Consider the following 19,987-nt stretch of genomic DNA (forward strand, 5'->3'; position numbering starts at 1 on the left):
TTATTGTGACCTAATCATTTGGCACTGTGAGCCATTTGGCCATCATTGAAACTAACCTCTTTGAAAATCTTCATTGCAGTTTAAGAAAATAAGGTAATATTCCTTGGACATTTCATTTCAAGCTCAACTTACTCAACTTACATGTCATGTAAATATTATAAACTGCGTAATATTGTCACGGTCTATCGACCGTCATTCCATTTTTATTGGTACTAGATAGCTCATCTAGCGTTTTTGTAAGACGTTGCCTGCTCAAGGGGCCATGTTCCTGCAGCGCTGCAGCAAGCACGTCTCGTACTGGCGCCGGTGGTCAGCGCAGTTTCCTGCAGAGGAAGGAAGGAGCATTAACGTTAACTTTGCAGATCTATGAGAACCCCACCAGACAGTTGCAAATAAAAAGGATATAGTCTGTCTCATGTTTCTTCGAAACATGTCTGCCAATAAGAGGTCTCTCACCGATGGCCAGATCCTCGTCGATCAGCCCGTCGCCGTCATCATCAATGCCGTTCAGCAACTCCTCGTCCACACGCCCGTCACAGTCGTTGTCCACACGGTCGGCGGGGACGGGGGCGGTGGTGCTGCACGGGGCGGCGATCTGAGCCAGCCGGAGTCCACCGGGATAGCCGTACGACTCCAGATAAGTGAATCCATAACTGGGCGTGGGTTGAAAAGCGCCGATGAATACTTAACAAAGACGGGTAGCCATATTGTATACAGGAGTCAATGTACATTTGTCATCAAGTTTGCTTGTGTCTAGTTTTACAGGCATGACAACAATTTGCTGGGTGCAGTCCCACTCCTCACCTGAACAGCCCAGTCGTCACGATGGGAGACATGTGGCGGACTGTGTGGGTGCCTCCAGAGACAGTCAGCTGCGCGGCGGCGTATCTGGTCCCAGGTACGTCATGCCAGACGGTGTCGCTAGGCAACGGCTGTTCATCCAATCGGAGACCAGCTATGTCAGCCGAGCTGTACCAGGTGCCGAAATCGGTATGGTCATATCATTCACAAGGATTTAAAGGTCTCTTAGGAACAGAGGATTGTATGCGAAATCAAAATTTACTTTGGAGGACAACACCTGAAATGAAACTGAACATGGTATGCTTATACAGGTGTTTTGTAATGTTCATTTAAGTTAGTCGTGATTTACTTGTGCTTTTTTTAACGAACTCGCTCAGAGCAAGGCCGTAGGGGGCCACTCATCGTGTGTTGAGATGTATCTTTCTTTGACTCTCTCTATGTTCTTATACATGTATGAAAGATTACCTGGTGACTACGTTGATGTGATGAGTTGTTCTAGAGGGGTCATAAAGAAGATCAACCGTAGAAAACGTGTATTCTGCCTCGAACTGCGCTACAGAAGGGATGATCATCATGAACGGGTCAGTTGCCGTGTTGTCAGCAGAGCCGGTCTTACTATTGAGAAGTTAACAAAAGTGTCAACATTTAGACCATGATAAGTTGCAATGTTTTAGAATGCTTCCCACATGCGAGCGCGCGCACGCGTGTGTGTGTGTGTGTGTGTGTGTGTGTGTGTGTGTGTGTGTGTGTGTGTGCGCGCGCGCGCCTGTGTGTGCGCGTCTGTGCGCGTCTGTGTGCGTTTGTTTGTGTGATTTTATTCTATTCTGCCCCATACCAATCCCCATTAGACAACAGCCGTTCCAACTTCGCCCCTACCTGTACTGCACCAACAAGACGGGCTCACTGGTGGTCACGTGTCTGTACTCGTCAGATGGGATATCAATCTCCCAGAATTCCCCAGCGTTCAGAGTCTTGGCGTTCTCATTGGTGACATCGACCTTGAAAAAAAACAACACCCCGGTCTGGACGAAAGTGGTGAAAAACACTCGAGCGCAAAGACAGACTTGTCCAGGGAGAGTATTTCCCATCAGCACCAATTTGCATCTCCTACGGTTGGCATGAACCTGTGGACCCTTAGACATACAGCCCTAAGAACAGGCCATGCTAACTAGCGACTGAAACGCGAGCTGTCTTAAGTTTTTTCTAACGCTTCAAGACATACCTGTGTATTGTCTCTGGCAGCAACAACGCGGAAGAGGTCGCCGCCTCTGTGCCTGGACAGCGGCACGGTGACGAACTCCTCTCCCCAGGTGTCCACAGGTGGGATCATCTGTACCAGGTGGTCTCCGGTGCCCCGCTGTCGCTCGCCCATTGGCAGACAGTAAGCGAACGTGTTTCCGCTCAGCACGGCCACAGGCTGGGTAGCCGTGATCTTTGAGCCGGTCAGGTCCTCAGTCGCCTGGACCTGCAGGTATAGCGTTAGGATATTCAATTGGATATTTGGGATATTTGGGATATTGGGAATCAGGATATTCAATTGGTTCATACCTGAAGAGTCTCAAACCGGTCCAGTACCACAGAGAACGCCTGTCCTGCGCCGTAGTTTCGTCGATCAAATTCAACGGCTTGGCTGGGGACAATGGTGACTGTTGTTCCGGCATGGACACCGACTACTCCAAACTCTGCCAATATAGGATATAAAAAAATAATAATTTTGTGATCTTATCAATGCATACAAATGAAACATATTTTTTACCATGATAGATACTCTTGCGCAAATGTTTTGATGAAGAATATAGATGCCATGCTAATGAGAACTACACAAGAAGGCCCCTGCAATTGTTCTATCTTTGTCGTGATACATCATGTACCTTGCCATTTGGGGGACGAATACACTGAAAATGTATCCACAAGAGACTTAACTGTACACAAGCGAAAACAAAGACATGTCTAAGCTATTCACCTTTATTTCCACTTGTTCAAGTCAATTCAATACGCTCCATTCTGTTGATAGATTTGATTACATACTGAGAGGAGACAATCCTTACTGCGTTCAAATAGGTATATACATCAAAGAATGTTTGGACATAAGAACAAGTAATGTATAAGTATACGACACGCTAAATTTCAATATGTTGCCCTATTCCATATGATTGTATGTAAACAAACTCATTAGTATGAACTTTGTTTGTTGGCATGTATGTATGTATGTATGTATGTATAGATTAAGTAGACCTTACGAGAGTCGCTGTACTTTTGTTGTGTCAATAAAGATCTCTCTGTAAAATGGTGTCTTACGCGATGGCATGTCGTCCCAGCCCTCTTGGTTCCGATTGCGTGCTATGCTTGAGCAAGCAGCGTAGTATTCGGTCCCCAGCACGTCGGTGGGGAGGGCCAGGTAGGCGTCAGAACTCTTCAACTCGGCGAACACTCCGTACACCACGATCTCCACATCGGACGTGATGTGAACGGCCCTGCCGCCTCCGTCACTCTTTTCGCTGTCGCGAAGTTCTACAGCTTCACGGCGTAGCTCAACCTCTTCCACCTGCCAAAACATTTGCAGATTAGCCGAAACATTTTCTAGTCCTAGTCCAAGTTCAATCAAACATTCACACACTATAACTCAGTGCCGTCATTTTGTGTGATACATATGGTTAGAACTTAGAACTATACTACTCATACTTTTCAACTGAGATGACTGAATGTGTCATTCTTTTTACGAGACGTTGCTAAGCTATATATCATAGAATATTGATCTCTAGCCATGGTAAAGGAAAATCGTATTTAGTCCAAGCTCGGTGGCAGCAAGTTGTCGGAACGACAGGTCATTCACCAGCAGGTAAACTTGGTTGCGTCATATTTACATTTACATATGCAGTCGATTTGTCTTGAAGCGCGAGGTTGGAGGGCTGCCAGTGCCAAAGTCTGTCGCAGAGAAGTCGAACTTGATTGCAGTTGTTATAGACGTCCGATTATGCTTTTTAGAATCACTAAAAGGTAACTTACATCTAATGACAATCTTAACATAAGATTCGATTGATCGCTCAATGACTTGATTGGAAGAGTGATTACTTACCCGCCCGTGATTCACCGTCACTGTGTCGGTGTCACCATTGTAAGGTAGAGTAATGGTAACTCTCGCCCCGGTCGGATGCGGACAGGCGATGAACAGTTTCGGTCTGTTTTGGTCTCTCTGGAAATTTTCCGGAAAAGTCAGGATAAACTCAGTACCCTTGTTGTCCCGAGCAGCTAGGAAAAAAAAAAAAAAACCCTCAAATGTACCCAAGCCGGAGTTTACTGTGTCAAGTCTACATACATCTGTCTGGTCAAGGTGAACTTTTGTTTGGCACCGTGGCGCAATGAGGATATCATTCCGGGATACTTTACTTTTTCCTGCGTTAATGCAGCAATATGTACTCCTAATTAGATTGGAACACCAAATCACAACCTTCGTATCTTTATGGAAATCCACCAAAGGCTAGAAAGTTCACATGCAGTCGAACTTTGCCTCACAGACTGAAACATGCTTGAAGACACTTTTGTGAGTATCTTTAGTTGTTCTTACCTTGACTGCAGCCAAATGAAGCGACCATAACCAGCATCGACAGGAGCACACGCGCCATCTTGGTTTGCACTTTCAGCCGACTTTTTTTATCGGGCGGGTGGGTGTATTCTTGGAGATCGCCACGTTAGCAAACTCAAAGGTCAAACAAACTATGCCTTGGGGACAAATACATTTTTCACAATGCATCCGCACTTGGTAGCTTCACAATTTCCAATTTGCTGAACGTCTATCATCGACGTTATATATATATACATATATAGCTCAATAGCATGTATTAATATATATATATTTGACGTTTGACGTTCCCTCTGGTAAATTGTTACACACACACACACGCGCGCGCGCGAGAGAGAGAGAGGGCTATCTATATCATATAAATATATTTCAAAATATATTGTTCGATAACCATATAAATGCCTAAATTGATCATAGTTGGATTTGGATATCATCAAATGAGCAGCCTAACAATATACCATATAAGTGTGCGCTTACATCACATGTAACACCCAAACCTAGACCACCGCTGTCGGTGACCGAGAGCTATATTCCACCGAATACGTATGGCCTTCCACATTAGATACAAGATTTTTTGCAGCACCATAGGCCGCCACTAGGTAGCCCATAGTCGACCTTGCCCTTCTATCAGCTGACGTCTATCCACACACATGTACCAAACACTAATATCATGCAGATCAATCCACAGCTTCTTTAATCATACCGTTTACAAGCAAACCAATTTCCTATGGTATGCATAGAAGGATTTCTTTAGGATACATGTACTTGCAAAACGAGTTTGATAAACGGGTCTAAAAAAAACCATAAAAGGGTCTCTGCTCCTGACGTGTCGCCAAAAAGCTCACAGTCTGTTAAGTGCTAGCAAACGCTGCTGTTCTTGACGATAGACTATACAAAACAACCTGTGTTAATAACGTATGTATCACGAGCGCAGCACAAAGTCAGTGTCAATATCACCACCTGTTGATTGCCGACGATGCTGTTCTTGTCTTCTGACGCAAGTCTCACACCACATGCTCAGATCGAAAACAGCAACAGTCACGAACAAAAGAAAGTCGACCGTTCTGTTACTACCTTTGGTGTAATCTCCACACGTCAACATTCCCCATCGCATTGTTACCAGAGCGTCCACGACTTCCGAAGCACAAATAAACCATGCTAGAATTAGTCGCACGCTGACGCACGGGGCCGTGGGTTTGCTCTCAGTCCAGCTTCAGAAATGTCGATATTCGCAATTTAGACCCGTGCTTTGTGTTTGGCAATTGCGCATGTACGGGCAAATATCACAATTGCGAATGTATTTCTTGAGATTTGTATGTACGAGTGAAAGGTGCCGAGCACATTACTTCTCGCAAACCTTTACCGCACTGTCTGTCCGCTGTCCGTGTCCATCTGGGGCTAGTACGTGCGACAGTGACCAGCCTTCCGCAAGGATCAGAACACGGTAGCTAGACTAAAACTGCGCGGCGGGTCGACATCTGCAACGGAGGCTACAAAATAGTGGTTAACGTTACCGGCAGAAGGACGAAGGTACGTTCCTCTTTACATATGATATTCGATGACATCATCACACGATAGTTGGTTGTGAAATGTTCAAAATATGAAATAGATACTTTCTGGCAAAATCAAGATGAAAACGAACTGAAATCCTGCAAGAGCCTCGCTAAGAGCTGTTCTTTGTCAGGGCGGCTCTGTGATGTCTGACCATAGCTGCCCGGCGAAGAATAGTCCTTCCCGGGCGATGTCGTCAAGACGGCCGGTAGAGTTTCCCGCATTTGAAAGTAGGACGTCCTGTTCAAATCACCAAAGGACACAGACCATCGAAAGTGGGCTTTTTAACCTTCCTAGCGCCACGAGTCGATTGTAAAGCCTACTTCTAATCGACCTTGGCACTGGGAATTTTAAAGGGCCAAAAGGACAACGTTAGCAATACCAAATACAGTTCTACTAGGTTCTTATCGTGCCACATGCCATGTCACTTTGAATCAACGTGTTTAACATCCCATTGTCGACTAAGGTGAAAATGAGTACATAGCTTCCATTTGAGACGTCCCCCAGATGAGACATAAAGCTGGTGGCCCCGTGTTTGAGGAGAGCCACACATCGAGCACGCTAAAGAACCAGTTCCACACTTATCGATAAGAGAAGGGTCATTCCCGGTGTGAGCCGATCAAAGCTATCAGTCTGGTGTTATAATTACTCAGCTAGTACCTATAAAAACGGCGTGTTACGCCATCAGACGCGCGGTTTACCGGTTATGTGAAACAAACAAAAACATAGACTTGTTCTCTACGTTTACTACAGACAACACAGTTCCTTATACGAGTTTTATAGCATAGATAGTCTTTGTATTCTTTGAAGTCGACTCCACAGAAGACGCAGCCACATTAACTTCATAAAAGAAATCAGAGACTTCAAACAGTCCCTGTTTACTAGTGATGTAAGCCCTGCAATGGAAAGTACTGTCAGAAATCGATATTGAGCACCATGACCAATATCAAATCCTAAAATAAAATAAAATAAAATTTAAATAAACAATCAACAGCAACAAGAAATACGAGGTTCGGCTATCAAACTGTTAGATGAAGTGTAATTAATTACTTCATTATTATTATTATTAAACAGTACGTTGACGTCAACGTGTGCATGTTTTAGGTTTGACCGTGGATGATATACATTTTACATGCGTTTAAAAATTAATGTAGAAAGAACAATCGTCGTTTTTGCTCTGCTGCTTATTCTGTTCATCATTACAGACTGATCGTAATGTCGGTGTAAATTAATGACAAACAAGTCTCAAAAATATCTGATTTTTTTTTTTTTACTTTTTCTTTTAACAACGCCGACCAGTAAGACAAAGTGAACGTGCGACAGTAAAACAACATGGAGAACACTACCAGCGTCCCGGTCGCCATCTCTGGTGCGATTGTTAACGGTTCCACTGCAGTTGCCATCATCCTGACGACAACAATCACGTTAGGAAACGTGACAACATCCGTGACCAGCTACAACCCAGCACACCACGGACTGTACGGCTACTACCCGCATCTACAACCCCTGCTGATCGTCATCCTCGTCATCATGACGGCTTGGCCCTTGTTCGGCAATGGCTGCTTGTTGTATCTCGTCTGCGCCGAGAAAAACATGCGGGTAAGTGATAGTCAGGTGACTTGAACATATAAGCATTGAACGTTGAAACATCCTGTTACATGACCAATATCTAAGCATACGTATATAGCATGCACTTTCAATCCTATAAGTCGGCGTCACACAGCAGAAAAATAGCTCTACGTACGTGTCTGTGACCTCTGAAAGGACAATGTGACAAGGTAGACTTTCTCAGGCGAAAAACGAATTTCCTCCTGTTGGGATTGTGTAATTCAGCAACCTTCTGCGATGAACGAAGTCGGTCGGGGGTCGTCGACGCGGCTGCCCGTCTCGTTAACGGTCTCTCTTCATTTCAAACGGTCATCGACATGTCGCTGACCGCTCGATACCATATCCGAACGTTTCATAACTTTTTGGCGGCTGACAAGGATCTTAAACGCATAAAAGGCAACAGTTCGATTACAAATGTACGGCATTATGAATTAAGAAAAAAATCGATAGAAGAATGCTACCGCTTTTTTTGTTAAGTTACACTTACTTATACCTTTGCAAATAACGTACATATTAGTGACGTTTTTGTATTCACCTGTGCTTGTATTATTCACTTGTGTATGCTGTTGATTTTTCTCCTTGTTAGTGTATTGGCAAATCCTCCATCAATTTCAAAGGTGGAGCGTTAACGAAATTAAATCATTGAAAAAAAAAACTAGTGAACGAATTCCCAGCAACAAGTAGGGGTATTTCTTCGTTCGTTTAGAATACATTGACCACCTAATCAAAGATGAATCTAAGCCAGAATAATATTTTCGTTATTCAATTGTTATGAATTGAAAATATTGTTAGAACGTGTATACGGCAGTGACTGACTAATGTTTTCAATCCTTCTTCCAGGAACCAGGAAATATATTTTTGTGTGCCCTGGCGCTTACGGACATCGCCTTGATACTTGTCTACGCTCCCACAACCGTTTACAGCTTGGTGCACGGAGAAATCCTCGATGAGAGTTGGTGCAGGATCCAAGCCTTCTTCGTCCATTTCCTACACGTGCTCTCAGTCTACCTGCAGGCGAGTCTGTGGATCTGCAGATACATACACATCGCACTTCCTTTTAAGTATGCTGCGATGATGACCAAACGCCGTCTCGCTATCGCCATGACCATCTGCTCCCTGATTGCCTTGGTAGAGCCTCTTGGATGTGTGAGCGTGCTCTCCGCCGACATCGCGAAGCACCCCACTATTATGCTCCCGTTAGACATTGGTGGCCCAGAGGCCGTCTTCTACATAGGACTAACAATTGTCTGTGTCGGCGTGGCCATCAGCTGCATCGCTGCCGGCCTCATATACAAAGTGGCCTTGGACAATGAGAAGAGACACCAGAAACTGACCGGGATCGCCAAGGATCAGCTCAGCCGCAAACTGAAAGCTGCCAAGACGCTGGCGATTGTAACAGGAATACAACTGATCACGTGGCTTCCATCGATTATCACTACATGTCTGATGAAGGCTAAAGTCATAAGAACTGACACAGGACTCATCCTTGGGGACATTTCCTTCATCGTCAGGATTACAAGCACCTTCACCGATTCAATTGTGTACGCCAAGCGCAAAAACATCTACCGCCGAGCTGTGGGGAAGATATACGGCAAGACCAGGAAACGCCACCAGCGAGCTGTAGGTCCTGAGCACATCCCCATGCGTACATTGCGTTGGACAGAAAACATGTAAAAGGACACTCGATGTTCGCAAGATTTCAGTAAGTACTCTTTTGGGCACATCATGTAACGGTAAAGTAATGGGCCAATCCACATGACACAGAGCGTAGAAAAAGTCCAAAATACAAAAAATTGTAAATCTTTGCCTAAGAGATTTGATACTTTGGTGGAAATATTTTGTAAACAATCATCTCAACTTTCCCGGGTTATGTAAAACTTTGGAAATATTCATGACGTTGAATATGATATTTCCAGTAGTGACGGTAACAACATTCTGCCATTATTCATTATCTTTTACTATTATTTGTAACATTTTGGAAATGGGCCAGTGGCTCGGAAGGAGGAAATTCACACATCCTTGCGTAGTATGCAAAGGTGTCATGCACAGGAGGGCTTGTTTACTTCCCAGCATTCAGTGCAATACGCATTCCACAATATAACGTTGGGTAACATAAATTCGCGGGGTACTTAAATTCGGGATTTTTCGAAAACGGGGTGTTTAGGGATATGTGCTAGATGCAACATCAGTAATACCGCTAGAAATGCAAACTTGACAGACTAACGCATTCAGAACACTGTCTGAAAAGCTTCGATAACCATGTATTAGAAGTTGGCTACGTCAAAAACTCTCCGTCCCTTATTGTCACAGTCTGAGGGCTTCGTGGGAGAATTATATGTACATAGTTGTTCGCTGGTTTATAAGACAAATGTCACATCCGCTTCCTGCTCAACACAATTATTTACAATACAACTTATTAGAATCTCTTTTGCTAACCTACAACTGGACTCTAAGCGTGATTAATCATCAAAACGCCTCTCTGTTGCTACAACCAATGGCTACGGCACTACGGTGAATTTTCCCGCCGCCATATTCGTTACCCAGAATCCTGCTATTCGGCAGACGACAAACGTTTGCGAGGAACACTTTTTTGTCTAAATGTTGTGTGTGATAGTGGACTGATGGCGATATTTTCCTCAAAGTTTGCTCTTAGCACAAGCAGAAACACATGGACATAGTAGTATTACCATTTCTACGGCATCCAGCTAACGCCCCGATGAATAATGTACATATTTCCATGACGGTGGGGGTGAACTTTGAGTGAAGTTCTACCGACTCAACACACGGGTTGTTCCCGAAGGCCTGATGCGTGCGGTACGGCCGTTTTTTCGTGTATCTTTTTTACTTGGACACGTCTATATCCATAGCACTCTCCTCAAGCCAAGGATGGAACGAATAGCTGCTGTATAAAATGTGATTAGCGGTAAGATATTCAAGACGAATCTTCTCTCCCGAATTAATGTGCCCCCCTGTCCGACAGCACCGCCATTGTGCGTGCGGCGGACGGTAGTTTCAAGTTGAAATATTATGGTGTCAGCACGACTAGAGACAAAATCTACCATATATATGATTAGTGCAAAGATAGTACATGATACTGACAGAATAATAGAAAAAAAGGATGGTTTATTGTTCTGCTAGATTGATTTCAGTCAACCATTATCGGAAAAATCCCGAATTTATGTTACCCAACGTTACATCCCAGATGGCTGACTGTAAGCAACAACAACATAATCTTGCCATTGCAACTGCACAATCACTAAATTGTCTTTCTTGAGTTGTCAAAAGAGTAAAGACTGTCTGATTTCTGTGCAACTTTTCAAATTGTGTGATAAATACTGGTGAACCAGTATTTATCACACACTAATATCAGCTTCCAATATTGCTCAAACTTAACCAAACTAGATACTACTTGTGTATTAGAAAAATTAAAATGCACCAAAAATCACCCTCGGGAAAGAAAATGATATTTGTTGATAATTATTGCAGGAATTATATCAAGTATCATTTTCCTTACATTCCCATTAGTGCTTTTTGCTTCATTTTGTTTTTCTTTGTATCTGTTTAGTTTGTGACTGTGTAAAATACTGTAAACCAAAGCTAAGGCCATTTTGACTTAATAATATGGATGACATCCTCTGGGAACCCCAAAACTGATGTGAGCGTGCGAATTAAAAAAAAAGTTTGTCGAAAAATAGATGCCTTTACTATGAAATCTATGTGGTCAGGAACAATGAACAAAACTTAACACACTGAGCATGGTATACCAAATAATAGATTCTTCATTTTGGTTCTCTCACATCTTATTCTTTGACTTTGGCATTCTACGACATTAGTACCCGTTTTCCGAAATATATTCTTATGCATTGACAATGTACAGCATATGTTTTCTCATTTTGCAAATGCTTTTTTATGATTTACAGTATGGCCGATACTTTTTTGTGTGGAAACATACAAAAATTGATGCGTGGGTGTTCCCCATTGAAGAGATCGGAATGGAAAACAGAATTCAGTCCTTGAGCAGAATTGGCTAATTTGTGAGGTTGCAGTCCCCAAATGGACCGATCCCGACTGTCCAACACAATTAGCCGTTCAACCAATGACAGCATGGCAATTATCGGTTCGACCAATGAGAGGGACTGCATGTTGGTCAATATTAGTCTTTGTTCATTTGTTCCGCATAACTGATAAACCGCCTTTAGGCATAACACACCTGTCTTGTATGATAGGTACAAGCTGCGTAAGACGAGACTGATAGTCTTTTCCACTCGCATCGAGATTGACCTCTACTCTTTTGGATACGTGTGGTGGGTTCTCGAGGTGTGGCTCTTCTCAAACTTGGGACCTCTGGCCCATCCGAGAGAACATCCCTAATGGAAACAAGCTACTCATTTTCACCGGAGTCGAGTTAGGAAATAGGTGTTTAGTGCCTTTCCAAAGGGCACAACATTGGGACCTGCCAGGGATTCAAACCCAGAACCTTTAGAGTCTAAGTCAAACTTACCTAACTACAAGACCACCTTGACAGCTACAAGGTGACAAAGTTCTCCTTCTAGTTCAAACATCTCTATTGGAATTCAACATTAGTATCCATTTTCCATTATTTTTTGCAACTTACGACATATATTTGCTAATTTTGCAGCTTCTTTGTATGAAAAAAAAAAGTATGGTCGCAAGTTGTTATTCTTGATGCATGCATGGATGTCATCCATATAATCAAGACAGTATGGCCTTAAAGAAAAACAGTCTTGTAGTAGTTTGTACATTCCACAGAAACTACATTAAACAATGTAACAAGACCATGGCCCAACAAATTCGCCATTAAAACACAACTTTATTTTGAGGAGGCAACAAAGCTTACAGCTGGAAAAAGGCACACGTAGGGGAAACATAACTGGAACCTCTACGTGTATTTGTACTTCAGGAAAGTAACCAGTACAAAATGGCACGAAATAAAAGAATCCTTAGGGACAGATCTAGAATCTAGACAGCAAAAGGTCTTCCAGTACAGCTATGTCGTGTTGTTCACACCACAAGGCAGTTTCCCCAGTTAGAATGTCAGGGATTGGTTAGCATTTTGGGTAAGGAACATAAATGATGTGCCTCGAGTGAAGTAACTTTTTCATTCTTACAAATGGAAAAGAAAGAAAAATGGAAGGAGATTTTTCAGAGTACTGCTAACATACAAGTTACAATTGTAAGCAGATTAAATTGATGCCATTGTCATCCCTATTTTGAATACACCAGCATTGCTAATTTGTCTTCTATTGAAGAAACCTTAGATACAAACAGGGCTTTGTACATAGTAGAGTTTTAGGTAGAAACAACAGGAGCAATCCACCAAAGTTACAAAATGCACACAGAGAACTGGCACTTGTGGGGATCTTGGAGCTTCAAGGTGTCAACAAATTAATCTATACAAACTTCGTCGTTCAATACATCAAGCAAACCAAAAATTACTCTACCTTTTTTTTCATGTCACATACATCAGACGTTTTTCTGTTCAACACATAACATAGTTTTGTTACCATTCAGGTGTGTATAGCACAGGGTCAAGTACAAGGGAAGGGAAACAGATCTTTCACCTTTGCCGGACCAACATTCTTTGTCATGTGCTTCACTGACCTTTTCTGTATTTTGCTCCGCATCGAAGGAACTCATCTTCTCAACTTACCGGTCACCCAAGAGAAAAACCATACAACAATTGCCTCAGAAAATGATTAATACAGCAACACTAGTTGTCCTACCATACTTATTTCCCATTTGTGAATCTAAATATGTTTAGTAAGTACAAAAAAAGTCAGCGTTGCATTATAAGTGTACATATTAAAGTTGTCACCACTTTTTCTCACATGCCTCCTTGTAATTACTTATATCTAAGTGGTTAATTATCCCTAGAAATAATGTCTATGTGTCCAATTGTTCATTATTATCAATAGTCTTTTGCTGAACATTCCTACCAACCTACAAACTACTATAGCAAGCTATTACAACATAAATCCACAAAATCTATACAAAACATGGGTTATCCCACAAAGGTGTATAAGTCAACATACTTATTCAAGCATTTTGGATTGCAGTTGAAATTTGAAGATGTCAATTCCTCACTTGATGTACGTGTTGATGACTTGGAATGTTCTATTCACACGTCCGTGCCTATCATTGAAAGAAAGTGAAGAAACTGAACTACTGTTAAGGCGTTCATTACTGTGGGAGTACAAAACGGGAGTCAAAAAGCCTGTAAGCTACATATTTATCAACACGCTAATGACATCAGGGAAAGGGCGACCCCTGATTCGTCGAGGGGGAGGATTCATGTCCCTGATTGGTCGGTTGCACCAGGATGTGGGAACACATCTCGGAGGCCCTGCCATGTCAACCTACAACAGCAGACACTTCGGCTTACGCTTCCTCTTCTTATTTGCCAGAGCAGCCTTGGTGGCTGTTTCAAAGACCTCTCGCACTCCCTCTTTGGTCTTGGCTGAGCACTCAAGGTATGCAAAGGCCTGAGGAAAGGGACAGTAAGAGGGAAAACGTTATTCAGAAACTATGGACTAAACTCAGAATCTGGCCTGATGAACCTGTTATAGGTATGTGTTGTGGAATCTGACTGATCAAAACATTAAAATGAAGTCACTGTTTTTGGTTTCTCTAGTTGAGTCTACCGTACCACATTGCACAGCAATATTCACAGCATATGAATGCGACCTTGGCCCCGTTCATGATGCAAAAACAGTTTGATTCGTTTTTGGTATGCCAAGCCGGATTCAGCAAATCATCCCCATGAGCACAAAAGCGGTGTGAAACCAGCTTGCCACGGTGTCTATTACGTCGTACATCCGGGGTCATAGTTTGTGGGTTCATTCTTGGTTAGCGAGAGAAGTGAAAGTTTTTCACTGTCAATCGGATATTTTGGCTGCATTTTTGAATTGTAAAATCTTGTTATGGCCGAGCGAGGAAACGGCAGTCCAGATATCTATTTGGGGGAATCAGGAGATTCAGAGGAAACCTGGTGGCGTCCTTGCAGACGAGTGAGACGACATAGCTTTCCAGTGATGTATGATACAATGCATTTGATAAGGTATTCACAGAGATATGATCAACCAAAATCAAGTTTCTGAATTTTTGAGGGGGCTGAACGTAGTTACTCACATTGATCATCTCTGCCATATGCCGTCCTTCTTCTGTTTTGACTGGTTCTTGCTTCATTTTGGCCAGCTCACGCTTAGTGTTCTCATCGTTCCTCAGATCTTTCTTGTTCCCCACCAAAATGATTGGCACATTAGGGCAGAAGTGTTTCACCTCGGGTGTCCACTTCTCGGGGATGTTCTCTAAGCTGTGTGGCAAGTGGAGTTAAAATCAGCTTTAATGTGTTTACAACAAAAAAGCAAGCACAAGACGAATCATTAAAAAATTTCTAGGTCAGCCCCTTTTCTGGATTGGTACAAGATGAACCAAGATTGATAATAATAATAAGATCCCGCTCCCATCCTAAAACACCCTTGTGTCACATTAATTCTCTATGTTAAACAATAACCAAACTTGTAATCCCTGCCTTGCAGTACTCAAGCTAAGTGTAGAAATAGGCCTGAATCTATATTAAAACATAGAAGAAACTTTATGAAATATTCTATCAGGGCTTTCTCCAGCTTCAAATTTTTTTCCATCCCACTCATTGTTTGGGACTCTATCATTATGTCTATGTTTTTTTTATATTTTCTTTGTTGTTAGATCTGCATTGTAACGTTACGGAAATGCATTTGAACCAGTTTCACGTCATGAAGTTTTCTGGACATTTTTGTCTGCCCCAACCAGTACTTCTTATATACTATTCACTGACGGCATTAAAATGGCAATTTAAAATAAGCAGTCTAGCTATAGTTTCATGCATATTAAAAACAATTTAGTAATTTGAATCTGACTCACAGCACTATCTGTCATATAAAACTCAGTAAAATATGCAGTCCATTTAGATACTGTAAATTCATAAATACTCTCATACTATAGGGACATAATTTTTTGGGAGAAGGGAAAATGTGGTTTTCACAGTGTGTCATTTTGAGTCTGCATATGAAACAATTCTGCAGTAAAGTTTAATGTACTACCGTAGTCTGCAGCACATTGGAAATGTAGATTCAGTGTCATAAATTAGTGAATCTGTATAAATAAAACTACGGCAAACATGTCCAGTACCTGTCTGGGCTGTCAATGGAGAAACACATGAGGATGACGTCGGTGTCTGGGTACGATAGCGGACGCAGTCTGTCGTAGTCCTCCTGTCCAGCCGTGTCCCATAGCGCCAGCTCCACCTGCAGGCAAGAGAAACGGCATTATGGTCTCATACATGAAGGTTATTCACTTTTTATGGACTCAACTCCAACCAATTATCAAGTTATTGCAAGTCTGTCAAAGGCTGCAACAGAAATAGACCATTTGTACTATTTTTCATGATACTGTAAATGTAATAAGCAGATATGTAACAAAAAACATTTAAAATTTGTGGGGACTTAAACTCAGTGTGATGACATTGCTCATTGCAAAAACTGCAAACATAAAACTACCACAAACATTGTACCATATTTTCTTCCATACACTGCAAGGGATTTTCACTTTTGGGGATGCATAAGGTGGAAGAAAGTTAGTGTTTGAAACTGCGCATGAATCAATGACAATCTGTAAAGCCACTTCTCTTCCTGTTACCCCTCACTCAGTACACAGTTTACAGATGCGTGCGCAAGTAACAGTCATACAACACTTCCTCGGTTCTGTTGTGAAGAAATAATAGATGAAGGTGTGAAGCAGACTTACTCATTAAGAGGAAATTCTGGCATGGGATAAAAATTGACAATATGAGTGACTTGCCTTTCTTGAGTAAACAAGATTCACACTTTACAGTTCACACAGGCCACTTTAGACAAAATTATGTTTGAAACCAGGTCATACTTAACAGTGTTATGCATCAATGTAAAATGTTGTCATGGCATGATTTAGTCTGCTGTTATATGGGATGCAAACTGTTGTCATGTTGGTATAATTAGTGTTCCATTATCAATTGTACAGTAACACCTTTGATCGTTGTGTCTTTTGTTAAAATGAAGGACCAAAATTGATTCAGAAGAAACCTAGCTCATGAACTGTCAGGGTGCCACACCCATTTCAATATAACAATTCATTAATATATTACCACACTGTGGTGGAAGGAGGAGTCATGTTTATTACTTGTCTACAAAAACTATTGAAAGAACAAACTACTGTTACTAGTGTTAGTTTTTTCAGGCCTTCTTTACAGAACATGATGAGGAAATGTTAATACATGTGTTACTGTGACTTCATCACTGATTCAGTATTGTGGGGTGATGACTCATCTTGACATTGTGACATCTTGACATCACCATTAGAAGTCAATATTGACACTGGTGGAGCCTCAGATGTGCATTTCATCACTCATTCTTTGAAATGAAATGTGACCCTCTTCCCTACATAGGGATAATTTCATGGCTATTCGTCTAACGGCACAATAGCCTTGCCACAGTCTCCAAGTAATCACACTGAGTTGCCCCTACTCTTCTCTAACTCAGACATTCTTGGGTTCTTTTTCGTACAAATCATAACTATAAGGTTGCACATGCACCCAGCATTCCGCACACAGATCAAACTCACTGTTCCTTCCTTTTTTTGTATGCACGAGCTACATGCTCTGCTATGTTCTGTTGTGCTGTATCTAATCGTGCAAATTCAACAGAATTGGAATTAATTTTTTCTGTTTATTTATTTCAATGTGCATCATTACTAAACCACCCAAGCTGCTACTTTGATAAGGAAGAAACTTATATCATTACTTCTTGGTAGTCATCGTCCCTACAAAATGTAGGGTATCAGGTCTTTTCCCCCCCAGGACGTCCCCCCCCCCCGTTGAAGACATTTCCCCCCCAGGTCGATTCCCCCCCAGTCGTTTCCCCCCCAGTCTGTACCTGACTAATGGTAGTCGCTACGATTGCTAAAATGCACCATCACCATACACCGAATATATACACCTTTATGCTGGATAAAATCAGAAACATTATATCATATATAACGTCATATATACTTTTCCAGCAGGTATTGAGCTGCGCGCCATCATAATCCGACTGTGCAAGCCAGCGCCGGCAACTGTCAAGTTCGCCCGTGGCAACTTCGCTAATTCCGTATTTTCCCAAACTCTGTTCTTCATAGAAATCAAAAGATCTTAGAATATGACTGTTCATCTATTTTCTGACGGAGTATAGTCAATTCTTTGTGTCTTATAGAATAATGTGAAAGTAAATTGTGCATCTAGTATATTTAGAATCTAACGTGATAGTCACTAGCTAAACGGTAACCTAGTTTACAGCTAGACATGGGGGGAAACGACTGGGGGGAATCGACCTGGGGGGGAAACGACTGGGGGGGAATCGACCTGGGGGGGGAATGGTCTTCACCAACACGTTTCCCCCCCTGGGGGGGAATCGTCCTGGGGGGGGAATCTTGAAACCGTGATATGAACAAAAGTTATATGGTACCTACACCATACACTGACAAAAATTGTGTGATAGATAGACACATTGACAACAGCAAACTGTTGGTTTACATGTAATCTGGCTAACACAACAAAGTTAGCAGACCATCATGTTAAATATTCTTTTTACATGTTATATAATATTTTTCTGAACTGACCATTTAAAAATTTTTGTGGTTTTGACTTATCTACATCAAGTATTTTGACAACCTGGCGCAAATTCCCTGTAGTATTAGTAATGAAAATCCATGACACATAGGAAGTTGCTGGTGATGTTAAAAATATAGTATGACGCAAGCTGCTTTGGAGGGAAACTTTACTCCTTTTGATCTCCTAACCTTTGCCTTTTGATCCTTCAACACCGTATGAGTCAGACTTGCACTTCTGTACATATCTAATTTTTTTAGTGAAAGATGCACATTAACAAAATCGTGTCAAACAATAACGTTTTTGTGTATGAATCCATATCTCGGTGTAAATGATGAGAGATTTTGTTACGTATGATGTAGATGGACGGTTAAGTGTAGCGGGTGTTGTTAGGTTAGGAGATCGGGTCACAACCGTCCCCTGCCCCAGCACAAAATGACCTCACAGCCCTGGTATGTCATCATCATGGCGCCCGCCTCAAATTATTTACTTCCCCACTCGCCCCACTGCCTCTCTCCACAAACAAAACACGCCATAATTTTACCCTTAAAAAAGTATCAACCCATTAAAACAGTATCTACACAAGTGCTGCTGGTTTGATTGTTTGAAACGATGGTTGAAAGTTCGGAGATGTGTTTTTTTTTCCTCCACAAACCTGGCAGTCGGCACCCCGGAAGGGCGTGGACCGACCGACCTCGCGTTGGCAGAATCAGCGAAAATCCTCCACTACCGCTTCCCAAACAAATAAATTACGGCCCAAAACAGGTCAAATGTATTCGCATTGCGAGGCTTTTACGAGGTAATTGGAAGCAAAACCCCAGAAGAGTTTGTATCTGGCGTGATGCAAGGAAATACGACCCTGTTATCGATAAATTCAGGGAACTGGTAAAGCCGGTAAACACACAAGGCGGTAAACCGGCCATGCATGCAACTAGGCTAGCTTTTCTAGTCTCCATAGGCATGCACAGCTGAAAAATAAGTCACCCAAACGTGCAATCTATAAAACACGACTTTATGCGACAAACCACAGCAAGTATACTCGACAAAAAAAGACAAAGAACCTACCAGTTTGCCGTCAACTTCGATGTCTGCTACATAGTTTTCGAAGACAGTGGGCACGTAGACCTCCGGAAACTGGTCTTTGCTGAAGACGATTAAAAGGCAGGTTTTACCGCAAGCACCGTCGCCTACTATCACCAGCTTCTTCCGTATTGCCGCCATTGTTTCTAACGGCTCAGTTATGAAGTTTTAGCGGAAATCTGTGACCAAATTCTGTCGGATTCGCCAAAATTCTCTCGAGGAAGAAATTCAGACAAATTACTGTTAGAATTCAAAATGGCGGCACGCAAAGCACACTGGGCAATCCACACCCACCAGCATGCTTTGCGCGTGAGTAGTTGGTGTGGAGCCTTTTCAATCGTTGTGCAAAGGAGGCTATACCTTTGGAAATCTCATGCGTTTCCCCCCATAATTGATGAGAAAATGCTAGAATGACCTTCTATGTAGCCTAATCCAAAAATAGGCTAGAAATCTGATTTATTTATTTAATATCAATTGATCTTTCCTTTTCGAGAGCCATGGGCCTTTGTCAGAATATAAATGTCAAAGATTGTACCTGTACCGCAGTATCAAGGAGGTTATATCATATGTAACTGATGTAGTATGTATACTGATGAGACAAACATTTGACGACTTAGGGTCAATGTGTGTATGTTATTCATTTTTTGTATATTTTAATGTACTTTGGTCTGGTGACAAATTTCTATATG

The 19,987-nt window shown here is 42.1% G+C and overlaps 3 protein-coding genes across 3 annotated transcripts; 1 reads left to right on the forward strand and 2 right to left on the reverse strand.

Annotated features, from left to right (window-relative positions):
• Positions 1-170: 170 nt before the first annotated feature.
• LOC136448244 (IgGFc-binding protein-like) lies at positions 171-4,565 on the reverse strand. The gene is made up of 10 exons (XM_066447547.1): positions 4,367-4,565; positions 3,878-4,050; positions 3,100-3,346; positions 2,350-2,483; positions 2,024-2,266; positions 1,678-1,799; positions 1,267-1,416; positions 805-969; positions 457-653; positions 171-323 (listed from the first exon to the last, which is right to left on the reverse strand). Exons 1-10 carry the CDS (start codon positions 4,422-4,424, stop codon positions 253-255), a joined length of 1,560 nt encoding a protein of 519 aa, XP_066303644.1. The 5' UTR covers positions 4,425-4,565; the 3' UTR covers positions 171-252.
• Positions 4,566-7,264: 2,699 nt separating this feature from the next.
• On the forward strand, positions 7,265-9,214 carry LOC136448689 (adenosine receptor A2b-like). Its single transcript, XM_066448329.1, has 2 exons — positions 7,265-7,531; positions 8,381-9,214. Exons 1-2 carry the CDS (start codon positions 7,265-7,267, stop codon positions 9,212-9,214), a joined length of 1,101 nt encoding a protein of 366 aa, XP_066304426.1.
• A 3,137-nt stretch (positions 9,215-12,351) lies between these two features.
• On the reverse strand, positions 12,352-19,581 carry LOC136448574 (rho-related GTP-binding protein RhoA-C). Its single transcript, XM_066448190.1, has 4 exons — positions 19,284-19,581; positions 15,731-15,846; positions 14,690-14,873; positions 12,352-14,043 (listed from the first exon to the last, which is right to left on the reverse strand). Exons 1-4 carry the CDS (start codon positions 19,437-19,439, stop codon positions 13,918-13,920), a joined length of 582 nt encoding a protein of 193 aa, XP_066304287.1. The 5' UTR covers positions 19,440-19,581; the 3' UTR covers positions 12,352-13,917.
• Between the last annotated feature and the right edge of the window lie 406 nt (positions 19,582-19,987).

This window comes from Branchiostoma lanceolatum, chromosome 14, assembly GCF_035083965.1.
Source record: "Branchiostoma lanceolatum isolate klBraLanc5 chromosome 14, klBraLanc5.hap2, whole genome shotgun sequence".
NCBI lineage: Eukaryota > Metazoa > Chordata > Leptocardii > Amphioxiformes > Branchiostomatidae > Branchiostoma > Branchiostoma lanceolatum.